Source organism: Centruroides sculpturatus, unplaced genomic scaffold (genome assembly GCF_000671375.1).
Source record: "Centruroides sculpturatus isolate CEXI.00-Female unplaced genomic scaffold, Cexi_2.0 scaffold42, whole genome shotgun sequence".
Lineage (NCBI taxonomy): Eukaryota > Metazoa > Arthropoda > Arachnida > Scorpiones > Buthidae > Centruroides > Centruroides sculpturatus.
In genome coordinates this window covers 410,882-435,722 of record NW_019384399.1, presented here as the reverse complement: position 1 = coordinate 435,722, position 24,841 = coordinate 410,882, and the positions used below count along the sequence as shown (strand labels likewise).

Below are 24,841 nucleotides of genomic sequence, written 5' to 3'. Positions count from 1 at the left end.
TGTCTTCCAACTGGTGTCTTCTCCTTTTGTTGGATCAGGTCTGTTGTATGGAGGTCCGGGAGATGGAATGGGCACAGTTACCAAATATAACTTCCAGTTTGATCGCCCTGAGCTTCTGGTAGCTCTTGCTTTTATATCATTGTTGTGGGAAAGGGATCACATGATCGTCCATGTTGACGATGACAGTGCATTTTCTGACACTTATGTGTTAACTTTTTCATCTGATTGTTATTACAAATGGTGACCTCTGATCTGGTTCTCGCAAGGAGCGTTTTTTCTATCAGATCTGTTTACAAATAAACTTCTGACAACTGCATTAAATTTGTGGATTTCACATTTGCTATACAAGTTTCCATTGTAGCCTGAGGGGTAAAAACAATTTAGTCATTAGCAATGGAGATGGAGTGAGTTTTCAGAGCTTAAAGCATTAAGACAAATTTCATTAACTTCAGTATTTAAAACAAAGACTAAAAATGAAAACAGAATGAAATGATATCTAGAATTTATGGTGTTTATTAGATATGTCAGATCATCTGTTATATTTTAAAAACATTACTGGTTAAGTAAATGTAATTTGTATGTGTGTAGACATAATATTCATATATTATACTATATAGGATTTTAAATACTTAATAGGAGTTCAAAGTAATTATTAATAAAAAAAAATTTTGTTTAAAGAAATGAAATCATATTAATATTTAAAATCCAATAAAAAGGTATTTTAATGTTATTACTTTTAAATTTTTAAGTTTTCAACAAAAACTCTGCATTAGATCTAGGGATCTGCTACTGCAACAAAAAATTTTATCAATTATTCATTATGAATATTTCTTCACACTAAAAATTAGTGAGTAAGCATTTCATCATATTATGTAAGATTGAAATTTAAAATTAAAATAAACATCAAATTTCTTTAAGTAGATTCCACTGATAATTTACAACAGATAATATAAGATGAAGGAGATCATTCTACAAGGAAAAATAAAAAACTTCCAGAATATCATTTTTGAACATTGTCTTCCAAACGGATAACAAAAACAAAAATTACAGTAATAGCTGGATTGCTTTTTCTGTAATAATATGTAATTTTAACCTGAAATGTAAAATTAATTAACTGATGGAAAAAACATTTAAATTATTAGAGATACAGATTCCAGTATATCTTTCATAAAACATCTTATGTATATTTAAGTGAGTATTGTTTATTTATGCATGCATATGTATGCATGTGCATGTGCATGCTGCAAATTACAGTTCTTGGTTAAGAATGAAATTAATTGAGAGTAAGAATGAAGTATGTTTTATTCTTAGTCAAGAATTGTATTTTTACAAATATTGTATTTGATACAGTATATATACAAATTGTAATATACAAGCATTTACAAAACTCAGTTACAGATGTTAAGTTTTCTCTTTATGCAATTTTCAGATCACAATTTCATAAAGTATATAAATGGCTAGTTTATGAAAATTTATCATTGGTCATTAAGTTAAATACTTAGCTAGATGACCAGAATGGGATAGTACAGTACATTTATTTATCATCACAAAGACTGATCAAATAAATATCTAAAATATCTATAAATGGATAATCAATATTGTTTGTTTTAATTAAATTATTTTTAGATAAATGTCTATGATTAACATGTTCAGAAATGAATTTCTGGACATGTAATAGGCATGCTTACATGGAATGAAACTCAACATTGTATGTAAACAAACAACTCTACTCAAACCCGATACATTGCAATACCAAAGCCAACCACTGCCGTATTCTACTGGGCTAATTATCGGCTATAATATTAATAAATTACCAAACAGTTTGATACTAGAGGGAGGCGTTAGGTGCCATCTCGTAATAAATTTAATAATAATAATTTTTTAATTAAATAATTTAGATTTACTGGAAGAAGGTCCAGGTAGTGTAATTTGTAACACATCTGCATGGTAAGCAGGAGTTGCAGGTTTGGATCCTACTCTGGGCCCATTCTTTTCTTCCAGTAAATCTAAATTATTTAATTAAAAAATTATAATTATTAAATTTATTAAGAGATGGCACCTAATGCTTCCCTTTAGTATTCAATTGTTTGGTAATTTATTAATATTATAGTGTGAGAAACTGTGGGGCAAAGAGGATTCCCTATAGACCACTTAGTCGGCAACGAGTTGGTAAAACCCACTCACATTGTCCTTGGATGGCATTGGAGATTATTGGAGACAAGGAAATCAAGAGATTTCTGTCCTCCTCTCAGGATCTGACACTAGTTAGGATAGGGTTAAATGCATCCTAACTCGTGAATCATAAATAAATGTGGAGTAGGAGAGTTGATTTGACTATTGAGTGGGGAACGCGATGGGTAACATCGCGTTCCCCACTCAATAGGTAAGTTGATAGGGTGTCCAAAGGCTGAATAAGACAAGTAGGCCAATTAACAAACAACAAAAGTTTAATATAACTATAATCTAGAATATACAGGATACTATGAAACACAACTGTATACGAAGAGTAATTATACTAAAGCTATGACTAACCAACTGAGTATATTGCTCACGAGGTTCTTACATTCCATCTACTTAGGGCTATGTAGATCGAGAGGGAGAGAGTTTACAATTTTTTAAGTATTTTACCTCTGGTAGGTAACTGATTAATTGACCTCTAAGAGCATCAGGTTGTCGCCAGTTTTTGTATGGAGGTCGAGAGATGGGACAGACGGATGCTGTGTCAGTTGCTTCTATTAGAGTGTCCATTGAGTCTGGCCATGGGGGTGTCCATCTTGGAATAGGTAGAGGCTATGGTGAGGCAGGAGCCTTGGGTGAGTCCCTTTGGAAATATTGTGAGACTTGGTAGAGTCTCCTTCTATGGTGACATTCACTCAGTATGGCGCTGGGTTGTTTGCCTTGTATGGCACCTTGGGATATGTCCGCCTTAGGTATGGTGAGTTGGGAGATGTCCACTCTGCTCTCTCTGTATGGTCTCTTGGGATGTCCACTCTGAGACATGAGTTCTAGCCTCTTTTATCCTCCTTGGGTCTGGAAAAACCCATCAGGTGATTGGATGTTTGGAGATGCAATTGCAGGTGTGAGGTTTTAGATGAGCCGTTGATGATGCTAAGATGTTGTATAAATGGAGTTGATAATACCATACTTGGTTCGAGATCTGTAAGATTCATCCTGTTTACTTGTTGGACATTCCCCTCTTTTGACAATAGGTTGTTATAACTTAACACTAGATTGTTATAATTCTTTAGCAGTTGTTGATGAAAAGGGTGATATTCAATCCATTTTCTGTGTTATATTTTCTTAATGATTGGGATGAAGAAATAGGCTAAAAATTTCTGTAATTTACTGTAAAATCAGGTCCTCCATCTCACAATAGCCATTAATTAACCCAATATACTATGGCAATCAATGATTAGCTTTGGTATCACCATTGTATGAATTACTTGTATGATAAATTGATTTAGGAAAAGCCATTAAGGTTAAATTATTTCATTTAAAATAAATGTTTTGTTAAGTTAACTGAATTGCAAAAACTGTCTGGTTTAAAATTTAATGTTTCAGGATTATTTAATATATTTAAAATAGCCAAAAATGTTTCAGATCTTGAGAACAGTGAAACTTAAATATTGAAATGATTTATTTTCAATTAAAAGTTTTCTTATAGAATGACAACATTCTTCTAATGATTGAATGGATTATTCATTCATATGTAATGTTTTTATATTATTTAAAATCATATTTTTAGAATTAAACTGTTGTAAATTCCAATAATACAAAAAAAATATAAATGTAAAATAACTTTTTATGCAGATTATTTAGTATTTAATATTATTAATAACAATATTAAAATTAATTTTAATAATTTTTCTGAAAATAACTTAATTAATCTAATCATAACTGTAATTATAAACAGCAAAACATTTATATTTGCTTTAGACAAACAATGATGCTAGACTTTAAATGAGCTATAATTTGGCTAATTAATTATAATAGTATTACGTAATTTGGACTAAAGGTAGACAGTTAAGCTACCATTCTGAATTAAATTTAATAATTATACGAGGGCTGTTCAAAAAAGTATTGGACCTTTGGTCGGCAAAAATACATTTATTGATTTTGAGATACAAAACCCTAATCCCCTTCAAAGTAGTCTCCTTGGTAGTATATACACTTCTCCCAGCGTTCCTGCCATTACTGGAAACACTGCTGGAACGCATCTTTTGGAATGGCCATCAGCCGATCCGTTGCATTCCGCATGATGTCTTTTCTCGACTAAAATCGGGTTCCTTTTAGCGGCATTTTTAGCTTGGGAAATAGCCAAAAGTCACACGGAGCCATGTGGGGAGAGTACGGAGCATGACGAATCACAGGAGTGTTATGTTTGCAGCAAAAGCCCAAATCAGATGCGTAGAATGGGCGGATGCATTATCACGATGGAGCTGGCAAGTTTTGATCAACCACAGATCCGGTCGTTTGCATTGCACAGCATCGGAAAGACGACAAAGGACCTCCTGGTAGTACTCTTTTGCGATGGTTTGGCCTTGTGGTGCGTACTCACGATACACCACCCCACGAGAGTCAAAAAAACTGTCAACATGACCTTGATATTGCTGCAAATCTGCCGCGCTTTTTTTGGCCTCGAGGAATGTCCCCGAAAGCCTGCTGAATCTTGCGAATGGTTTACGCTTGGGTATCGCCAAGGTTTTTGGCAAAATTTGATGCAATATCGCTGCTCACGTCGTTCGGTCATTTTTCAACTTAGTGGAATCCGACGAGAGCTTGCTACGTGTCCTCACTTATAGGCCGACTGCCAACGACTGACGCTTCCTGCAGGCAGGATAAAATTCAGAGCTGTGAATGACTGTCCTCTCCACAACTCCACCGAAAGAGGCCTCCCGCGCATCATTGGTTTACATGGAAAAAATAAAAGTACGATACTTTTTGAACAGACCTCGTAAATGAGCAATTATTATTGTGACATCATCACAATGTTGGGCTGCAATTTTTAATCATATTTTAAGCTTATTTAATTTCAAATATACACACACATCCTCAAATTAATAGTGTCTTGCTCCTGTACATTATACTTTTCTGCTAGCAATAGAGTCATGCCTGTCATCTGTCTAACTGCTTTCAGGGAATTTTTAAATTGAAATAACATGACTTCCATTCTAGACTAGAAGTTCATATATAGTTAATTGGGGTCTCTTGTCTCTAAAGCAGTCACACCTTGCGACTTCCAGCCGTGCAGGCAACTGCAACTGCAACTGCAACAGCTATTCTCATTAACTAGTAAATTCCCTTTGAAACTGGTGCAACTGCAACCGCAGCTAGAAACAAAAAGTTTGTTCTGCAAATGCCTTTGTGCCATGTCATACAGTGACAACATTGAAAATAATTCATCATCATGGAGGAAAGTTACAGGATTGATACTTTTACAGAATTGAGATTGATTGAGCTTATTCAGGCTCATGAATGCCTGTGAGATTTAATTCCTCGTTTTATTGAAGATTTTATCTTTTCGTGTATTCTCGCCAGCTCTATCAAAATGATTACAAAATATTTTTTATTCATTGCAGAAAAGGAACTGCTTGCCATTTTAATAAGAAAAGTGACTAAAATTCCGTAAATACTCTGGAGTAGAACATAAACCATTGGTAAACTCACAAAAGTAGTCAAAAACAAACTGCTGTAATTTTATTGGTTTATTATAGGGTCACATGTTTCCAAGTTGCAATGCCAGCAAACAATGTGTGACCATGAGAAGATGCATGTGACTCGCACTTGTTGCAGTTGTGGTCGCCTGTGCAGCTGGAAATCACGTAGTGTGACCACAGCTTAAGGTTTTCGTATTTGGTCTTGACTTTCATCTATCTAATTTCGTTCTAGATTAACCTATCAGATGGTCAAAGTTTTTTCTGTTGCATGTGATGCCATGTTGAATTTTCGTCGATGTTAAGCCTAACAAAAATTACACATTTTTGAAAAGAATAATTGTGGCTATTGTATCGTCCAAAATTATTATTATTTTAATTTTGCACAAACAAAATACAGTAAGATCCCCGCTTAATGGTGCCTTGATTAATGCTGATTTGATATAACATTGTCCACTCAAAGCCTTAAAAAAAGCTCAAAATTTATGTTGATTCAAATTATTGCAGTATTTCATTGATTCATATATAATACAATTATTTATGAACATGAACCAATCAGCAAAAGGTGACAGTTTGTCGTAGTGCTGTACAGTACTTTCCTTAAATCTTTGTTTATTTTGTGCAATTTTGGGAAAAAATATAACATCATAGATGCCATAGGAAATATCAACTTTGCTTGGCAGGAATTAACTGATAAATGCATAAATAGAGTGTGGAAGAAGTTATGGCTGAAGGTATCCAAGAATTCTCAATGAGAAGAACCTAATGCTATATCGTTAAGTTGACCAAATTGTCAACCTAATTGATACAGCAAGACTAGTAGAGATGTAGACGAGTAGGATATTGATATATTACTGCAGGTTCTGGTGAGAGCCTTACCAATGACAGCCTTCAAGAACTGGTAGAACAACGAATTTGTGTAGAACTGGAAAATAGTGATTCTGAAAACAAAAAACCCAAAGAATTTCTCTACAGATTTCTTTAGTAAAAGTTTGGTAACGATAACCAAAATTGTTGATCAAATTGTAGTGAATGATCCAGATTTTGAAAGGAGTGCAAAAGCAAAATGAGCATTTTGGGTGCAATTTTCTACTACCGACATTTCCTTAACGAAAGAAAAGAAAAGTGACAAATGAAACTACATGACTTTGTCGCAAAAAGCAAGAATTTCAGAAAAGCCAAGACCTTCATCACAAAAAAATAAACTTTACATTTCTGTGTGCATATGTTTGTGTTATTTAACATATATTATTATGCAAATTAATATAAAAATAACTTAAAATTATAGTAAAATCTGTTTATTTTTGGTTGTGTGTTCCTCTCCCTATTTACTCAATGGTAAAATGGCCTCATTTAATGCTGTTTCATTTAGCACTTTGTTGTCTAGGAACGCATCCCTCGCATTAAGTAGGGTCTTACTGTAGATATATTAAGGAAGGACAGACAACAGTAGGAATTTATAGATACAATTTCTTCAAATCACAGCCCAGTAAATAAATTTAGAATATTCTGGAATAACCGAATAAGTTGGAGTAGAATTTGAACCTGTAATTCCTGCTTGTTGTGCAGATGCATTCTCAATTACATTGTCCAGATCTCCAATTGATTTTCACTTCCAAATCAATTAAATTAGAAAATATAACCATACAAGTCATTAATTGCACTAACTGGAGATGATTACAGGCACATAGTTCTACATGATGCTCAGCTGACTCAAGCTTTTACACCAGCATGGCTTTTATATATATATAATCGTAATTAGACAGTTGTTTTGTCATTTGTAATATTTCATTAATAATCACAATGTCAATAATTCTTAAATTTAATATGAAAATGAAAACATGAACTGGTTTTCAATAAGTATGCTCACATTTTTCAGTTTAGTGCAGAGAATGCACTACAGTACTGTATAATGCACTTAACGCATCAAAAATTATAAGTTTGTAGTAATAGATAAGAACTTAGTTTTGAATAAGTTCATTGAAAATTTCAGTTATGATTATGCTACTAAGTATCATTTATTAGTCTAATCATAATTGATATTATTTTTAATTAACTTAGGTATAACTTTGTAATTTACAGTGAAATTATTAATATTATAATAATTAAAATTTTGACTGTTGGTGGAAAGTTTGAAGTATCAGATTTATAAAATTTTATGAAAACTTGTTAGATATACTAAGCTCATTCAGAAAGTAAATACCATTTGGGTATTTACATTAAAAAAGATTTGCAATTTGTTTTCATTTGTATTTTATTACAGAAAAATCTACATACCTTAAACTATTTTTCAACATATTCACCATGTGAATTAAGGCATGTGTCATATCTTGGCACTAATTACGACATGCCCACTTTATAGAATTTGGCTGCTTGTGATCTGAACCAGTTCTGGATGTTTATCTTGATCTAATCATCACTTGCAAAGTGGTGGCCAACAAGAAATTTCTTGAGATGAGAAAACAAATGGAAGTCAGATGGAGCTAGGTCCAGACTATAAGGAGGGTGTTTCCAGTGAAAATTGTTTCCAGTGAAATGAATCAAGCAGCGTCGTCGTTACACGTGCAGTATGCAGTCGTGCGTTGTCATAAACAAACACAATGCCAGAAGTCAGTAGTCCACACTTTTTGTTCTGTATTGTGCGCCATAACTTCTTAAATGTCTCAAATAAGCTGTAGATCTCATCACTTTGCACATGATGATGAGATCAAGGTAAATGTCCAGAACTGGTTCAGGTCACAGGTGGCCGAATTCTACAAAGTGAGTATGTTGCAATTAGTGCCAAGATATGACACATGCCTTAATTTGCATGGTGAATGTCAAAAAGTAGTTTAAGGTATGTAGATTTTTTCTGTAATAAAATACAAATGAAAACAAATTGCAAATCTTTTTTAATACTCAAACAATACTTACTTTCTGGATGAGCTTAGTATTTAAAAAAAAAAATTAAATATTTTCATAATTGCTATTCATAGATTCAAAAACGTCTGAACAAGCATAAATAATTTTTTAAGATTAAATTGAATTAGCATATTGAGATCATAATCAATAATTCTAATAATTATTATGTTTTTGTGCTTTTGTGGTATTTATATTTTGTATGTAAATTTTTCAAATATTGGAATTATTTTCAATCATTTCATATAAGCATTTATTTTCTGTTTTTACAAGAAACTTTATTGAAATGTTATGAAGTTGTGAAGTTTTAAGTTATTTTATATTTGATTTATTAAATGTATTGAAATGTTTTCATAAATTTATTAATTTTTTTCAGGCATTGGAAGATATGATAGCACAAGAAATTTGTGAATATATGATGGAAGGAAATAAAAATTGTATTTCGACATGGAAAAAGAAAAATCAAGAATTAGAGAGTATTATAGATACATGGAAAAAGAAGGCAGAGAGTTTACAACAACAGGTAAAATTCTAACTATACTTGCTACCTGCTATCTTGAAACCTAAAATATTCTATGTTTGAGTAAGATTTTATCAATATGTCACCACTTTAATATAGTCTTACTATCTTGTGAATAAAATGGCATAAATAAAAATCTATTTATGGTTTTTATTTCAAGAATAAACAAATGAAATAAGTTAAAATCAAATATAATTTTTAAATTATTTCAAGTGCAGAGATATTTCTTTTTTGTCAGCATTTTATAAAGAAAATTCCTTAAAATAGCATTTCTCTGGTTACAGTCAAGGGATATGGTATTGTTTTATAAATGTCCCATCAATACTAATTTGAGCATTGTAGTAAAGATATGAATTTATGAAATAGACAATGATACCAATGAATCTTTGTTAAAATATTTTCAAAACAATGAAAGTGAGAAATCAATAAATGAATTGTCATTAAATTATCTTAAATAAACTCGTATGTAGTATTCATGCATACTTTTTATTTCAAGCTAGCTGATGGGACTATAGATTTTAAATAAAAATTATTCAGTGTAATCATATTTTATTTCATTAAACTTATTTTAAAAATATTGCTTGTTAATATCCACATAATAATAAAGGTTCATAATACACATTTGTAAGGCTAAAATTATTAATAGAAAAATATTATCATACCTTAATTTTCTAGCAAAAGAACTTTAATGGAAAACATTAACATTTTTTTAGCCATTTTAAAATAAAAATAGAATGTTACATTTAGGAATTGTATGATAGAATTTAAGCTTACAAATTCAAAATTATAGAGCATAAATTCAACTTTTGTAATGCTTATTTGATGTTTTGAAAGTTTTTAAATTTACAGTTCTAGAATAAAAGAAAAAATATTTATTTAATCTTTAAACATTTATGTCAATATTTATATTTTTATAAAAATTTGATGGATTTTTTGAACTCTCAACAATAAGGGCATTAATGAGTGTAGAGCATTTTAACTATGCTCCACAGATTATATTATCTCATACAACAATTCACGTGCATTGGAAATACTATTTTATTTCTATAATTTTTACTTTACTTAAAGGTTTTAATAATTAGTTATTCCAGCTGTCACTATATTTTTTAGGATTGAAGAGGGGCATTAAGCCTGAAATGCATATCCTTTTAAATTATAGAAAATATACCTATTTTTCAATCAAAAAGAAAGTTCCTGTGTGATTTGTTCTCAACAGCAACGTTGTGCTAATTCTAAAGGAAATACAGCTAATTGAGAAAACAGTAAGCAATCAAGTAATTGGAAATACTTTTTATGTCTCTGAAATTGATATACTTGGCTTTTCTAGCCAATATGTATAAATATCTAACCCTTTCTAAACTCATCAAATCTTTCATATTATGTTACCTTAGCATGTTACATTCTACCCATATTTCCAGAACAGATGGCAAGATAGTCAAAGCAATGGTGGATATTGCTCCTATGAGTATTCTGTATATGGCTCAGATCTTCTGCTCATCATTGGTTTTTGTAATTGTAAATGCTAGGTGCCCAATTGGTCAATACACACCTACCTTATCATTTCTTACAAGCTGAAATACCAAAATTGTCCCACTATAACAGACTGTTTATCATCATACAATTTCCATGTGTTGAACTTGGCAATCCTCAGAGTCATTTTGTATGCACTGTTACGTGATCAGCCTTGAAAAATGTTCAATAAATTCTTTACCAGACATTTTGGATATACTTGTTTGATTTATTCTAGCTAGTGCTTTAATAGTTGGAGTATGTAAACACACATTACATCAAAGTAGTAAGTGCAGTTTTGAATCATGAGATATAGCAAATGTTAGAAATTGGATAGTGTTCTGGAACTGTGTGTACTGATTTATTTACACCCCTGTCTTTAAAGGTGATTATAGCTTGTGTTTTATCCTACACATTCTAAATGTAACATTCTATTACTTTCCAGGCTGATATATAACAGTGGGAAAGTATGGTGATCAGTCAAAAAATGACCACCCAAGATTTTTACATTTTTGGACTCAGGACAGCTTGAAATGTTGAGAAATGCAAAAAAAATTTGGGTTTTTTTATTCTTGTGTGTGTGTGGAGGTACACAATTTTGTTTGCCCTCTTTGAAGCTTAATGTCAAGGATTTCTGAAATTTTGCAGGGTTGTTTGTTTATTGGGAGATTGATGCTATTAAATTTTGGTGATTAAAAGTCGAGGGAGTGGAGACATAACGGTATCTCCAATAGGGTTAGACTTAATGAAGATTTTACTTGTTATTAGCATTTATAATTTTTTATAAAATCTATTCCTACCCTGAAAATTAAGATTTTTGTCATTTTATAATAGTTAAAAATATAAGAAAAATTTTAATAAAATATGATACCAGATGGCACCACCAAATAAATGTTGCCAGAAAGTTAAGCAACTCATTACTGGAACTTTTTTTATTGTGAGATAGATCTCCTGAGGATGTCATTTAAAATGACTGAAAACACTGGTGTTATTTTTTAAAGATCTTTAGCTGGAATGTTAGCATATGTTGTTATCTGTTTAATCCAGTTTACTATTCAGTCGTTATTGATAGAAAAGTTGGTGTTATTTAATTTACTAAAAAAAAATACATAACTTACAATAATTATGAAATTACTATTACTATTAATTACTAATGAATTACAAGTATAAAAAAAGAACTTATAAATAAACAAAAATGTTATTGGTGGTTTTTGTAATTGAATAATAGTTGTAAGTTATAATTAAATTTTAAAATATCATATTTATAATAATAATTTATTGTCTTTTATTCAATTTGGAAAATGTTTTTTAAAACTAACATTTATTGATGGCAAACTAAACTTTCATTTAGTACAATACTTTGTATTAAATCAAAAAAATAAAATTGAAGAATAGGGCAGCTTTCCAAACCAATGTAAATTGAATGGGATTTTTCTGGTGAATATTTACACAGTCTCTTTGCTAAATTCTGTCTTAAATTTATTAAATGTCTTATATATATATATATACAGTGAAACCTCGGTATACGTCTGCTTTAGAATACGTTCAATTTGGAATACGTCCTGTTTGGACGAAACAAATTTTGTTCGGTATACGACTTAATTCAATTATACGCACCATCTATGAACAAGTACTGTAGCACTATCGGTGTACTACACCAGACTAGACATTCGCAATGCTACGGTTTATAACTTTGTTAAATTTCTTCAGATTTTAATTTGTAAGTAACATTTTATTTTTTTTATTAATCACGAATTGCAAAAGGGCAACATAAAAATAAAAAAATGACTAGAATCACAACGGAACTGAAAAAAGAGATTGTTGAGAAATATGAAGGTGGCATGCGTGTTCGAGATTTAACTGTTGCATTCCGTATTCCGAGAACGACGATATCAACAATCGTGAAAAATAGTTGCTAACGTTGTGAAAGGGGTTAAATCAATTTCTAAACAGAGATTGAAGACATTAGATCATGTCGAGAAATTGCTTTTGCTTTGGATAACTGAAAAATGTGTGCCGGTGACAGCGTATCGGAAGAAATTATTTGCGAGAAAGTTAAAATATGTACACATGCTGATCTCATGAAAAATCAAGCAGAAACTAGCGAGGAAAGCGTGGTGTTTAAAGCCAGCCATTTTTTTTTTACATGAGAACGGATTAATCATTTTTTACATTACTTCTTATGGAAAAGGTTGATTTGGTATACGTCCTATTCGGTGTAAGTCCAAACACTAGGAACGGATTAAGGTCGTATACCGAGGTTCCACTGTATATTAGTTTAATTTTTTTTTTTGTTCATGTTCCTGACATCTTAGGTAATCTAAATCATTTATGAGTAACCTGTAGCTCCCAGGCTTTGTTAATATAATTTTATTTTCTTATCTTCTATCTCATGCAATTATGCAAACCTAATTAAACTAATATTTGTCATAACATGCAAAATAAGCATGACCAGTGATGAGATGAGAATAAACCAGTGGCATATCCAGGATTTTGAGAATATGGGTGCTGCTCAACACAGATTTGAGGGATGCCATGGCAGCTGCGTCTGTTGTTTTTCAGCGAATGTTACTCAATTAGCTTAAAATTATCAAAGGTTTTACATCATTTTTTTTTTCATTACTTTTCTAAGTGTTAAATGGAAGAAGGAAAATGGATAATTTTAAATTGATAGAATGATTATAAATTATACAAATTACAGTATGATTGTATGATTAAAGGAGGAATAGAAAAGTATAAAATCATTGTGTGTCGTATTTTTATTAAAAATGATCAAAAATTTGAAAAAATTAGTTATTTTGAATTCATATTTATAATTTCTATTGTATGTACAGTACCTTATACTTTTCAACATGTGTTTCTGATAAATATCAGTTAAAATTTTTCTGTTTGTATAACATTACTTTCTGCCATTGAAATCATGCAATGTGTGTTGTTATATTTATTTTAAAGTGATTAAACCAATCTTGCTTGCTGATTAGTATCAAGTGGATACTGCAGCACCATAAGCACCATCTCCTGGAATATACTATATACATGTATTACTAATTTGTAAATCATTAGCATATTTTATTTTATTTAATCTAGTGTACTGGTGATTATGGAATATGTTGGTACTCAGCAGGCTTAAAGCTACGACTCTAAGTAAAAAGGGATGCAGAAGCCTATGAAATTCTTATGACACACTTCAGAAAAGCTCATCACTGCTCTAAATGTAAATTAAAATATAAATACATCAACAAGCTAAGATGAATTTTTTCATACAACTTCCACTTAAGAAGAATAAGGTATAGCATAACTAATTATTTTGTTGAAAAAAAGATTTATCATCAACTCCACTCATTGAATATGTGTGCATTATTATTAATATTTAGACATAAATTATCCCTAATATATAAGCTAGAACTCTCTATTGTACAAGTAGAGTATTTTTTTAACATATTAAAGTCTGAGGATAAAGAACACATGGTGAAATTCTGAAATATTGCACTTTAGCAAAAAGAAGTGCTCTTCTAACAATGTATTTTTAAATGTTGGTAAATCTAATGTTCTTGTCTTCCTCTGATATACTTCATATAAATGAAAAATGTAAGCTCTCAGCTTCTTGTTAAAAATTGCAAAGTGTTTTAAATGAACAAAGTTAAAAATATATCAAAGAATAAACTACTTCCTGATAAATTTGCATTGTAAACTTCTTAAGACAGTAATTGTATCCAGGAATGTAATATGTGGTTGTTTGACATTGTAAAGATACACAAGAAAGAATGACACCTGTATTTAATATTGGAAAGGTCTTATGTTCCTACTAGTTTATGCATAATCATTTTAAAATTTTATGGTTTAAATCTTTTTATTAAATTTCATTTTTGATAATCTGAAACTGTGTTGTGAATCTTTTTTTTGATTCTTAAACACTATGTAGTGTAATAAATTCAAACACTTGGCGTTCTATCATCTTTATTTAGTTCAACTGAACTAAATAAAGATGACTTATGGATACAAATTCACTGAGTTGAGCATTAATAAAGTTCCTTTAGTATTAACACTAAAGGAACTTTATTAATGCTCAACTCAGTGAATTTGTATCCATAAGTTATACAAACATTGGCGTGAGTTTTTAAATAAAGATGATAGAACGCTAAGTGTTTGAATTTACAAATACTACATAGTGTTTAAGAATTAAAAAAAAATTAAATTTCAAGTTTTTTTTAATACTTTTTATGTTATACTTTCTGTACTATTATTATGCTTATGTTTTCTATACTATTATTCTTTTCCAAAGAGGATGTTATAAATGTATGTAATTATATAAGTCNGAGATTTAATAAACATAATCATGATTATAAAATTATTCATAATCGTGAATTTATTCTCTAATAGTTTTATAATTTATGTACAATTATAAAAATATATAAAGATCAGTTTCCTAATTTAATTGTATTATATTTTATAATGTAATATAATTTTATAAATAGTGTATTTTTTATTTGTTACAGTTACTTGAATTGCAAGTGGAACAAAAGAAATTACAAAGCTTAGGAAACAGAGGACCTGGAATTCCTTTTAAGGTACATCAATTAATGACAAATATAATAATTTTTAAAAATTAAAGATTTTGTTATGAAACATATTAATGAACTGATTTCATGATGATTATATTTAAATGCTGGATTTTCAGGCATACTATAAATATGCTAGACTGTTTTTAATGAAACAGTAATATAGTAAAGGATGAGATGTAATGCATTTTTAATGTATTGTCTTTAAAAAAAATTTTTTTGTTTTGTGGATTTTTAAATATGGCATAAAGATAGGTTGTTAGGCTATTATTTTGTACTAAATTCTATATATTATGTAATTTTAAAATTAAAGTAATTATTAAATTTAGTACAAGATGACAACTTAACAATTTATCATTAGACCAAATTATTTTGTTTTGTTAATTATTATCTCGCCTTTTGACAGTAAAATTTGGGATAATATAAAAATCAAATTTTATACAAAAATTTTTTCATTTTTATTTAACTCTTTAACCTGCATTGTTCCCAAATATTGTGTTGACCCTCATTTGGCCTGTGTGGGTGACCCCAAACATATTTGTTTCTGCATCAGGACATTTTCTAAACATCAAATGTCGCTACTTGTACAGAGTTCCAAAATTAATGATTCATATCAAAAGAACCATTATGTTATCTAGTTTTCACACTGCAGGATATTAAAATTCTAGGAATAGTTGTTTACAAGAAATCACAAAGGAAAGTAGACTGCTAGTTCATCTCTGGTTTTACATGGCAACGACTAGTAGAAACAGTGCTCTGAATAAGTCAGAATTGATTGAATATTTATTTACTTTAGGATCCGATGAGTCTGAATTTTCAGTTAGCAACGATGAGTACATACAAAATGAAAATGTAAGTGATGATATTGATCACGAAATACCATCTACGAGTGGCTACAGAGGCTGATGATGTGGTAGTACTCAGGGAAATAATAGTAGTATCGCAATTTAGTATCTGTTACATTTATCTGAACGACATTTTCCAAGTTTTATACCACTAACAGAAAAAAAGAAACATCCAACAAGAGTTTGAAAAAGTCTGTTTGGCAAACAAAAAGCAAGTAGAATCATGCTATCAGTGTGTACAATGTTCCACTATGCATTGTTCCTTACTTTGAGATTTTTCACACTAAAACTAACTTCTGAAATAAAATTTTTTGTACAAGATGACAACTTAACAATTTATCATTAGACCAAATTATTTTGTTTTGTTAATTATTATCTCGCCTTTTGACAGTAAAATTTGGGATAATATAAAAATCAAATTTTATACAAAAATTTTTTCATTTTTATTTAACTCTTTAACCTGCATTGTTCCCAAATATTGTGTTGACCCTCATTTGGCCTGTGTGGGTGACCCCAAACATATTTGTTTCTGCATCAGGACATTTTCTAAACATCAAATGTCGCTACTTGTACAGAGTTCCAAAATTAATGATTCATATCAAAAGAACCATTATGTTATCTAGTTTTCACACTGCAGGATATTAAAATTCTAGGAATAGTTGTTTACAAGAAATCACAAAGGAAAGTAGACTGCTAGTTCATCTCTGGTTTTACATGGCAACGACTAGTAGAAACAGTGCTCTGAATAAGTCAGAATTGATTGAATATTTATTTACTTTAGGATCCGATGAGTCTGAATTTTCAGTTAGCAACGATGAGTACATACAAAATGAAAATGTAAGTGATGATATTGATCACGAAATACCATCTACGAGTGGCTACAGAGGCTGATGATGTGGTAGTACTCAGGGAAATAATAGTAGTATCGCAATTTAGTATCTGTTACATTTATCTGAACGACATTTTCCAAGTTTTATATCACTAACAGAAAAAAAGAAACATCCAACAAGAGTTTGAAAAAGTCTGTTTGGCAAACAAAAAGCAAGTAGAATCATGCTATCAGTGTGTACAATGTTCCACTATGCATTGTTCCTTACTTTGAGATTTTTCACACTAAAACTAACTTCTGAAATAAAATTTTTTGTACAAGATGACAACCTAACTATTTATCGTTAGACCAAATTATTTTGTTTTGTTAATTATTATCTTGCCTTTTGACAGTAAAATTTGGGATAATATAAAAATCAAATTTTATTTGTAAAATATAAAGTAATGATACAATAGCCACAATTATTATTTTTCTGAAACATGGGATTGTGTTAGGCTTAACGTTGAAAAAATTCAACGTGGAGCGACATGCAACAGAGAAAATGTTTAACATCAGATAGGTTAATTGTTAATATTGCTTTGATAAAAACTTACACATAATCATTTGTATTGCTTTTGCAAATTAAGTTATGAAATTTGTAAGAATATATTTAAATCTGATAAGTTAATCTATATGGTGCCACAGTAGGATTTCTGCTCTATTTTGGATAGTCTTGCTTGTGTTTTGTGTCAAATTGTATTTTTTTTTATTTGTTACTGCAAACTTTTTTTTGTCTATCATCAACAATGGTTCTATCCATAAGATCAATGATATATCTAAATTATGTTCAGTCAGATAATGATTTGTCTGAAATAATTAAATAATTTTAGAATTAAGTTCAATAATGAAATTGTTTAATTACTGATATTAATACAAGATGGTGTTTAACATCTACTTTCATATCAAATCATTTGGTAGACCAAATAACTTTATATCATTAACTATTAGTCAAAAGTTATAACAAAAATGTTAAACCTATTTCCATTTTTTTTTTTAACTGTTTAATCTTAAAATAATTAATACAAGTATTTATTTGATAGTGTAATAAACAATTAAAATAACTCAATTAAGAAACTGAAATTATAAAGACAGTAAACAGTTTCGATTATATTATTGATCTTTATCACTGTGCAGTAATAAAATGCAGAAGCATCACTGATATTAGAGCATATACATACAAAGTAAATATATTCAAAACAATAGTCCAATTATCTGCTAAATGATTTGCATTTTGCAGTAGTGTCATTAATGCATTTGTAATTTGCTATATCATCATTATCATTATAACTTGATTAAGTATAATCATAATATTTATATATGTAAATACTACAATATAATATAGTGGAGCACTATTTATATATTTCACATTTATCATCAAGTACAAAAATCAATATATTTATCAACATGTTTTGATAAATATATTGATTTTTGTACTTGATTTCCTCCTGTTCTTGTTGTAATTGTAAAGAAGTAAGCATAAAATTGCTTGAGAGAATGAATCAAACAAGAAACACATAATGAAGGTAGATAAATAAGCTTTATTAATTCTGGAGGATATCATTTCAGACAATATGTCCTCTTTATTTTACATTAGTCTGATTATAAAAGCTTAACTTATAATAAAAAATTTACATAAAATTATAACAAACAATATTACCTGGATGGCAGATGTGAGATTAGCCGAGGATACTAACCAAGAGTACCACTTACACGACTCAGAATCGCGAGACTCGATCTCTAATCTTTTTCTAGAAGGGCTATTAAATGTTTAAAGGGATCTGGACTGTGAAGTCTAGATCTACGTCAGGATTCCTTGACATCAGTTAATCACTTATTTTACACGCAGATTAACAAACGTTATCCTTAAACTTGGGATTCAGAGGAACTTGAATGAAATTGAATGTCTAATAAGAACCAAGCCATTTTATAAACAAATCAAAATATTTAATAAATCAAATAATAAAAATATACAACAATGAATCTAACCTATATCTAAATCTAACTTAAACTATCTTATTTCTACCTAACGCGGGAGAGAGTTTACATTGATCTATTCAGAGCTTATATTACCTTCACCGTATTTTTCGTATCTGTATCTGTATGAGGATCTTCTGCCTTCTTTAACTATTTCTCTTCTTCTATTCGAATGGAGGTTCTCCTTTGACAATCTTGTCATATACTTATACTTCAATTAATTGGTCCAGTATGGTCTTGTCGGTCTCGTATGATGATCACTTGTATTGTATTCTCTTTGTATGGCAATACCTCTTCTTAACGGACTGCCTCTTAACATATTTCAGATTCTTACATATGGCAAATCCTTTTCTTGATGGACTGACTTTATCGTATGTCAGACTTCTCTTCGTGTGACAATTCCTTTCTTCAACGGACTGCCTCGAAAGGCGGGAAAACGACTCTTTTATTTGGTCTTCCATAACGTGTGCAAAAACTCAACTCATCTTGAGTTAGCCTGGGAAAGGAAATCAACTTCCTTTCAAAAATCTGATGTTTCCTCTGTTTTTAGATAAAATCTTGTTGAAGTTGAAAATATTATTTTTTGTTATTTTAATTAAAATGATCCTTCCCTGACCATTCAGATCTCACACAGAAATTAGTGTTATGGCTATAATAGTGGCAACTGGATTTTAATGTACAATAGAATACCTAAATAAATTGTAAATTAAGTAAAGTATAAAGAGTTTTAAATAAAACTATTAATAAAATGGATACCTGAAAATTATAAAAGGAGAGAGTATAATAAAATAATAAAACTGTAAAATATAAAAAAAGTGATAAAAAGGAACTTTATGTTCTAAAAAGAAATAAAACTTATTAGAATGTTAAAAGGTGGTGTGACAATCACTGTATGACTATCATCTAAACTATAGATGGATGTTATAGTGTAATGTAGAAAGACAGGATGGGTGGGGGTATCTTAAATGAACTGTTCTCAGAGCTGCAGTAGTGATTGCAAGAATACAGATAACAGAATGAATTTGAACACTGACAATGTCATTGGTGAGATCTGGCAACCACTACATATCTCTGAGAAGAGTCCATTTAAGATATTCCCCTCCTGACATGCCATCTCTCTGTATGTACTATTGTCTTACATTTGTACTATTCTCTTACGCTTTTCTTCTCATTCATAGAATCAAATGATTTAAAACTGACTTCATGAAGTATGTCATTTCTCAGAAAGAAGAATTAATAATAGTTTATTAGGTAATGAGCATAAAGGGATCACATTATGGGTTTACATATTTATAGTATCCTGTAACAATAAGAGAGTCTGTAAATAATGTTTTCTTTAACAAAATAGTTATTTCTGGAACTATTCCAATGTAAATTCCAACATAGAATTCCTAATGGTTCTTGATAGATATTATGAAATTAAACAAAATTTATAGATGACAGTGAACCACTCATTATAACTGGCATTTTAATTTTGAATAAGCAAAAATCATTTCGGAATTTTTTGATGTTTATAAGGATGAAAATTGTCTGCTTAATCATTGATCAATGCAACTTAAAAAAAAAAGGTGCAATAAAAAAGGTACTACTATTTTTTATTAAAAAATATATGTATAAAATAAAAAGATACAGCTTTTGTGAATTTTTTATCATTTAATTAATTATTATAAATTTATCAAGAAAAAACACTATTAATTCTGCCATTTTGTGATGCATGACTTATATTTTGATTGTAAGTCTTTTTGGTCCATTCTCTTGAGTCATATAAATATAATATATAATGCCATATAATATATCATCTTAATATTTAAAATTTCTCTAGCTATTGATATATTTCATAGATTTAATATTATGCAATAGAAACTAATATAAATTTATATTTTTTATCAACATGAAAATACCTTAGTTAATAAAAAATTAATAACATTTTACACATTTATTGTTCTTAATGATATTTTATCTTGTTTAGAAAGCTACAAGAACTGTTGGAATAAATGTTAGATTACCTCAGGTATTAAATTTTACATTTTTTTTTTCTAATTAATGTAGAATTTTTAACTAACAGATGTTTATAATTTGTAGGAACTTTTAACAAGAACAGTAGGAACTAATGTAAATTTACCTCAGGTAAATTTAATAAGTCCTTTGTCCTTTCTTCTATAGGTGTCATACCCCACACACTACACAAAAGCCAGGTAACATTACAATTGAATAGAAACACATATGTCACACTACAGAAGGCCATTATATTGAATACATGTCATATTGTTAGAAAATTCCTGAATACAGACACATACTGACACCCACATTTATTTAATTTTTGTCTTGTTTTGGTTGCTATGCCTTGACTCCAGTCTGGCATAGAACACAACAACCAGTGTCAACTGAGTATAACTTACTAAACCTAACATAATAATAATAATAATTTTCAAAAATAGGTAGATAGCACTTAAACTTAACTGTTTCAAGGCATTTTTAAGGTTAAACTTTAATACTTTATAGAACATAAAATATTTTATTTTATGAGAATTGTTTTTCTGGGTAATATACTTCATGCTCATTTCATTTTTCTGTAAGAAGTCTACTTTTATTTAAACATTTCATGATAATGAGTTTTGAGACTAATGAAGGTTATATATATAAAATTTTGAATTCAGTTTAAAGGAAATTTTGGATTTTATTTACAATACACATACAATCATTTCATTAAAATACAATAAAATTTCTATGAAATAAAGTACTAATTTTTGTTACTCTTTCACGTTTTCAATACTATTTAAATCTAATTGTGTAGAGTTCAAATTTTTCTACTAGTAATATTTAAATATTTAATGATATTTATATTTAATGTTGTGTTTTCTTTATAAAATTCTTTGGTTTGAATGTAATTGTTAAAAATAAATACTTTATAATTATTATTTGATGATTGAGTTTTCTGATTTATTAATTAATTTAATTAAATTATTAAATTTAGCGTCCAATTGAACGTCTTCCAAAATGTATAAGTCCTTCAAAATCAGTCTCAAAAATTTCCTCTAGATCTGATTCATCATCCTCACAGGGAACTTCAGCTGTTACTAATCAGGTTTTTTAAAAATAAAAGAACAAAATTATTAACTGTAAGTAATAGAATAATACAAATGAAAATAATTTTTATTCCAGGAAAAGATTGGAAATCCTCCTGTACCAATGCAGTTAATTGCAAATACTGCTATGGGACCTTCAAAAAATGTTCCTTCTACTGTATCTAGTACCACAATAAAGCCAGTAGCTTCTTCAATCAGTGTTATTGATTTAACTAGAGAAGATGGAGATGTTGCATCCTCTTCATCAAATAATAATCTTTCTACAGCTTCATCTTTGGCATCTTTATCAGGTACTTTTATAAACTATACACTTTCATTAAAAAAATTTCATTGTTATAAATAATAAATGATGATAATATATACAATATTATTGTTATTAATAATTAATATGCTTAATAAAGTCCATCGTTATGTAAGTTTGGTAAGTTATGTATTTATAAATAGTTAACTTACCAAACATTTCCATTCAAATTCAGATTGAAATAATATATTACAGTACACTACAATGGGTGATTGGTTAACAAACAGTTCAGACTACGAACAAATTGGTCAACAAACACCCCCCAGAACAAAGACAAGAAGAAGCGACGTAAAATAATGAATACCGATTGGTCTTCTCTTGTCTTCAGGCAACAATGTGAAACTTTTCGAAGCACAGGAGATGTTGACATCAGTGCTCAACCCAGTACAGTGGTACCTCAGGATATGAAATTAATTCGTTCCGAAACTGAGATCGTATTATGAAAATGTCGTAAGGTGAATCATTTTTACCCATACGATTACATGTAAAATCAAATAATTCGTTTCAACACTAAAACACACTCAAATTAAAGCTAAGTAGTACATTAAAAAAAAAAAATATATATATATATATATATATATTATATACACACTACAAAACACATTTTACAACACTACAAAACATATTTAGAACTACAAAACACATTTTTTAGTGTTTTCCTTACTATATATATAGTAAGGAAAACACTGAAAAATATGTTTTGTAGTTCTAAATATATAAATAACCATAATAGAATAATAATTGATAAAAAAAATGTAGTTTTATTTGCACTTTACCTTTGAAGATAGACGACGGTGAAGATGTAAACTGGTGGCAGAAGAGAGGGAGAAGGAAAATGATACTAAAAACTTACATAACATAATGTAACAATAACTTAAAAATAACTTATAAAACAACACTAATTTTTTAATTTTTTTTTTCTTTTTTAATTTTTATTCACTGCTTTTTGCTTTCTTTCCTTCACTTCCACCAGCACTTTCACTGGATAGAGGTCGCTTGGTAAAATATCTATCCAAAGAGGTTTGGCTTTGACTACTTTTTAAAATGTTTCTAAAATGTCTTAGGCAAATGTCATTACTCTGAGCAGCAATAGGTCAGTGTGAACCTTTTTGGAATGTTTCTTTTCAATAAAATCAGTCACTTTCTGATAATACCTCAAGATTTCCTTTATCGAGCGAGATCCTTCCACAACGAAGCAAACACACGGACTGACACCGATGAACAGAAGTGAATAAAAAATGGCGCTGCGAACTAATATAACGTCATATGGTGAGTTTTTGTTTGTATCATGAAGCAAAAATATGTTCGAATTTCATGTCGTAGCCTGAAAATTTCATATTCTGGGGCATTCGTATCCTGAGATACCACTGTATATACTGATCGGATAGTATTCCACTGAACTTTGAAACTCTCCCTTGTTAATTCCAGCCACTTATTTTTCTGACATAAAGACTATCTGAGAAATAAAGAACATTGAAGAGCTCATAATGGAATCTGAAACTGATCTGACAACAGAAGAATGCCAAGAACTCTTTAATGATGAACACAAGAAACTCAGCAAGATATGTTTTCTTCTGAAAAAGAGAATTAATGCCGACATCTGCTATTAAAAATCTTTTGAAGTGGGAGGATGTCAGGACGATGGTCTTAGAATGGCATCCAAACCATGTTGAGGTTAATAGGTTTAGGGACCTCTATAATGACAATGTTATTAATTACTTCCAAAAAATCCTAAAGAAGAGAGAAAAGCAATCTACATTGGACAGATTCTTTAATGCCCCACAAACAGAAAAAACATTACTGATAAAAATGGAAGAACGTGTATTTATGTTTTTTTATTTTTGGGGTCTCCAGAATGGATTAATCAAATTCCCATAAAAATCTATGATAAATTGATAATCAGTTAACGAACAATTTGGATAGCAAACACAGTCTTGGAATGGATTATGTTCATAACCAATGTATATTAAAATGATGTAAGGAATATTATAATTCTTAGGTTTTAATAACTGAATTTTTTTCTTTCCATACTGTTATCTTTTACTAATCAAATTGATACTTCTTATCAGAAGCATTTGAAAAATTGAACAAAATTCAAATAATAGTATAATAGAAAACAGTAACTTTCACTAATCTGAATTTTGCTTAATCTGAACCAGTTTTGTTTGTTTTGCAGCTAAATATTTCAATCAGAAACAAAGTATTATGAGATAATTTTTACAAGCATATTAAATACATAAACTTAAGATGTACTATATTTTAATATAAATACAGTAGAGCATCAATTTTCTGAATCAATTGGGGACTGAGGTTGTTCAGATAACTGATATTTCGGATAACTGATTTACATACGAAAAAATAGTTTAACGTATCCGATGTCAAAATTTTTCTCCGTTACGTGTCGCTTTGCATTGAATTTTCGTCGATGTTAAGCCTAACAAAGACTATTGTATCGTAAAAAATTATTTTTTTATTTTGTACAAACAAAATAAATATATTGAAAAATATAAAAACAATAAAAAATTATACTTCAGAAGTTAATTTAGCATCAAAAACGTAAAATATTTGAGTAGCCCAAGACATAGCCAAAGATTGCAGCGCCACAGCACTGGCGAAAATTTAAATTT

The 24,841-nt window shown here is 29.6% G+C and overlaps 1 protein-coding gene across 1 annotated transcript in view; it reads left to right on the top strand.

The window, feature by feature from the left end:
- Window positions 1–24,841, top strand: part of LOC111618585 (activating transcription factor 7-interacting protein 1-like) — a 94,453-nt gene that overhangs the window by 41,350 nt on the left and 28,262 nt on the right. Inside the window, exons 5-10 of the mRNA XM_023360141.1 lie at window positions 8,929–9,075; window positions 15,078–15,149; window positions 20,797–20,838; window positions 20,910–20,954; window positions 21,802–21,912; window positions 21,990–22,203. Of these exons, the coding sequence (XP_023215909.1) occupies window positions 8,929–9,075; window positions 15,078–15,149; window positions 20,797–20,838; window positions 20,910–20,954; window positions 21,802–21,912; window positions 21,990–22,203 (631 nt within the window). The remainder of the gene's footprint in view (window positions 1–8,928; window positions 9,076–15,077; window positions 15,150–20,796; window positions 20,839–20,909; window positions 20,955–21,801; window positions 21,913–21,989; window positions 22,204–24,841) is intronic.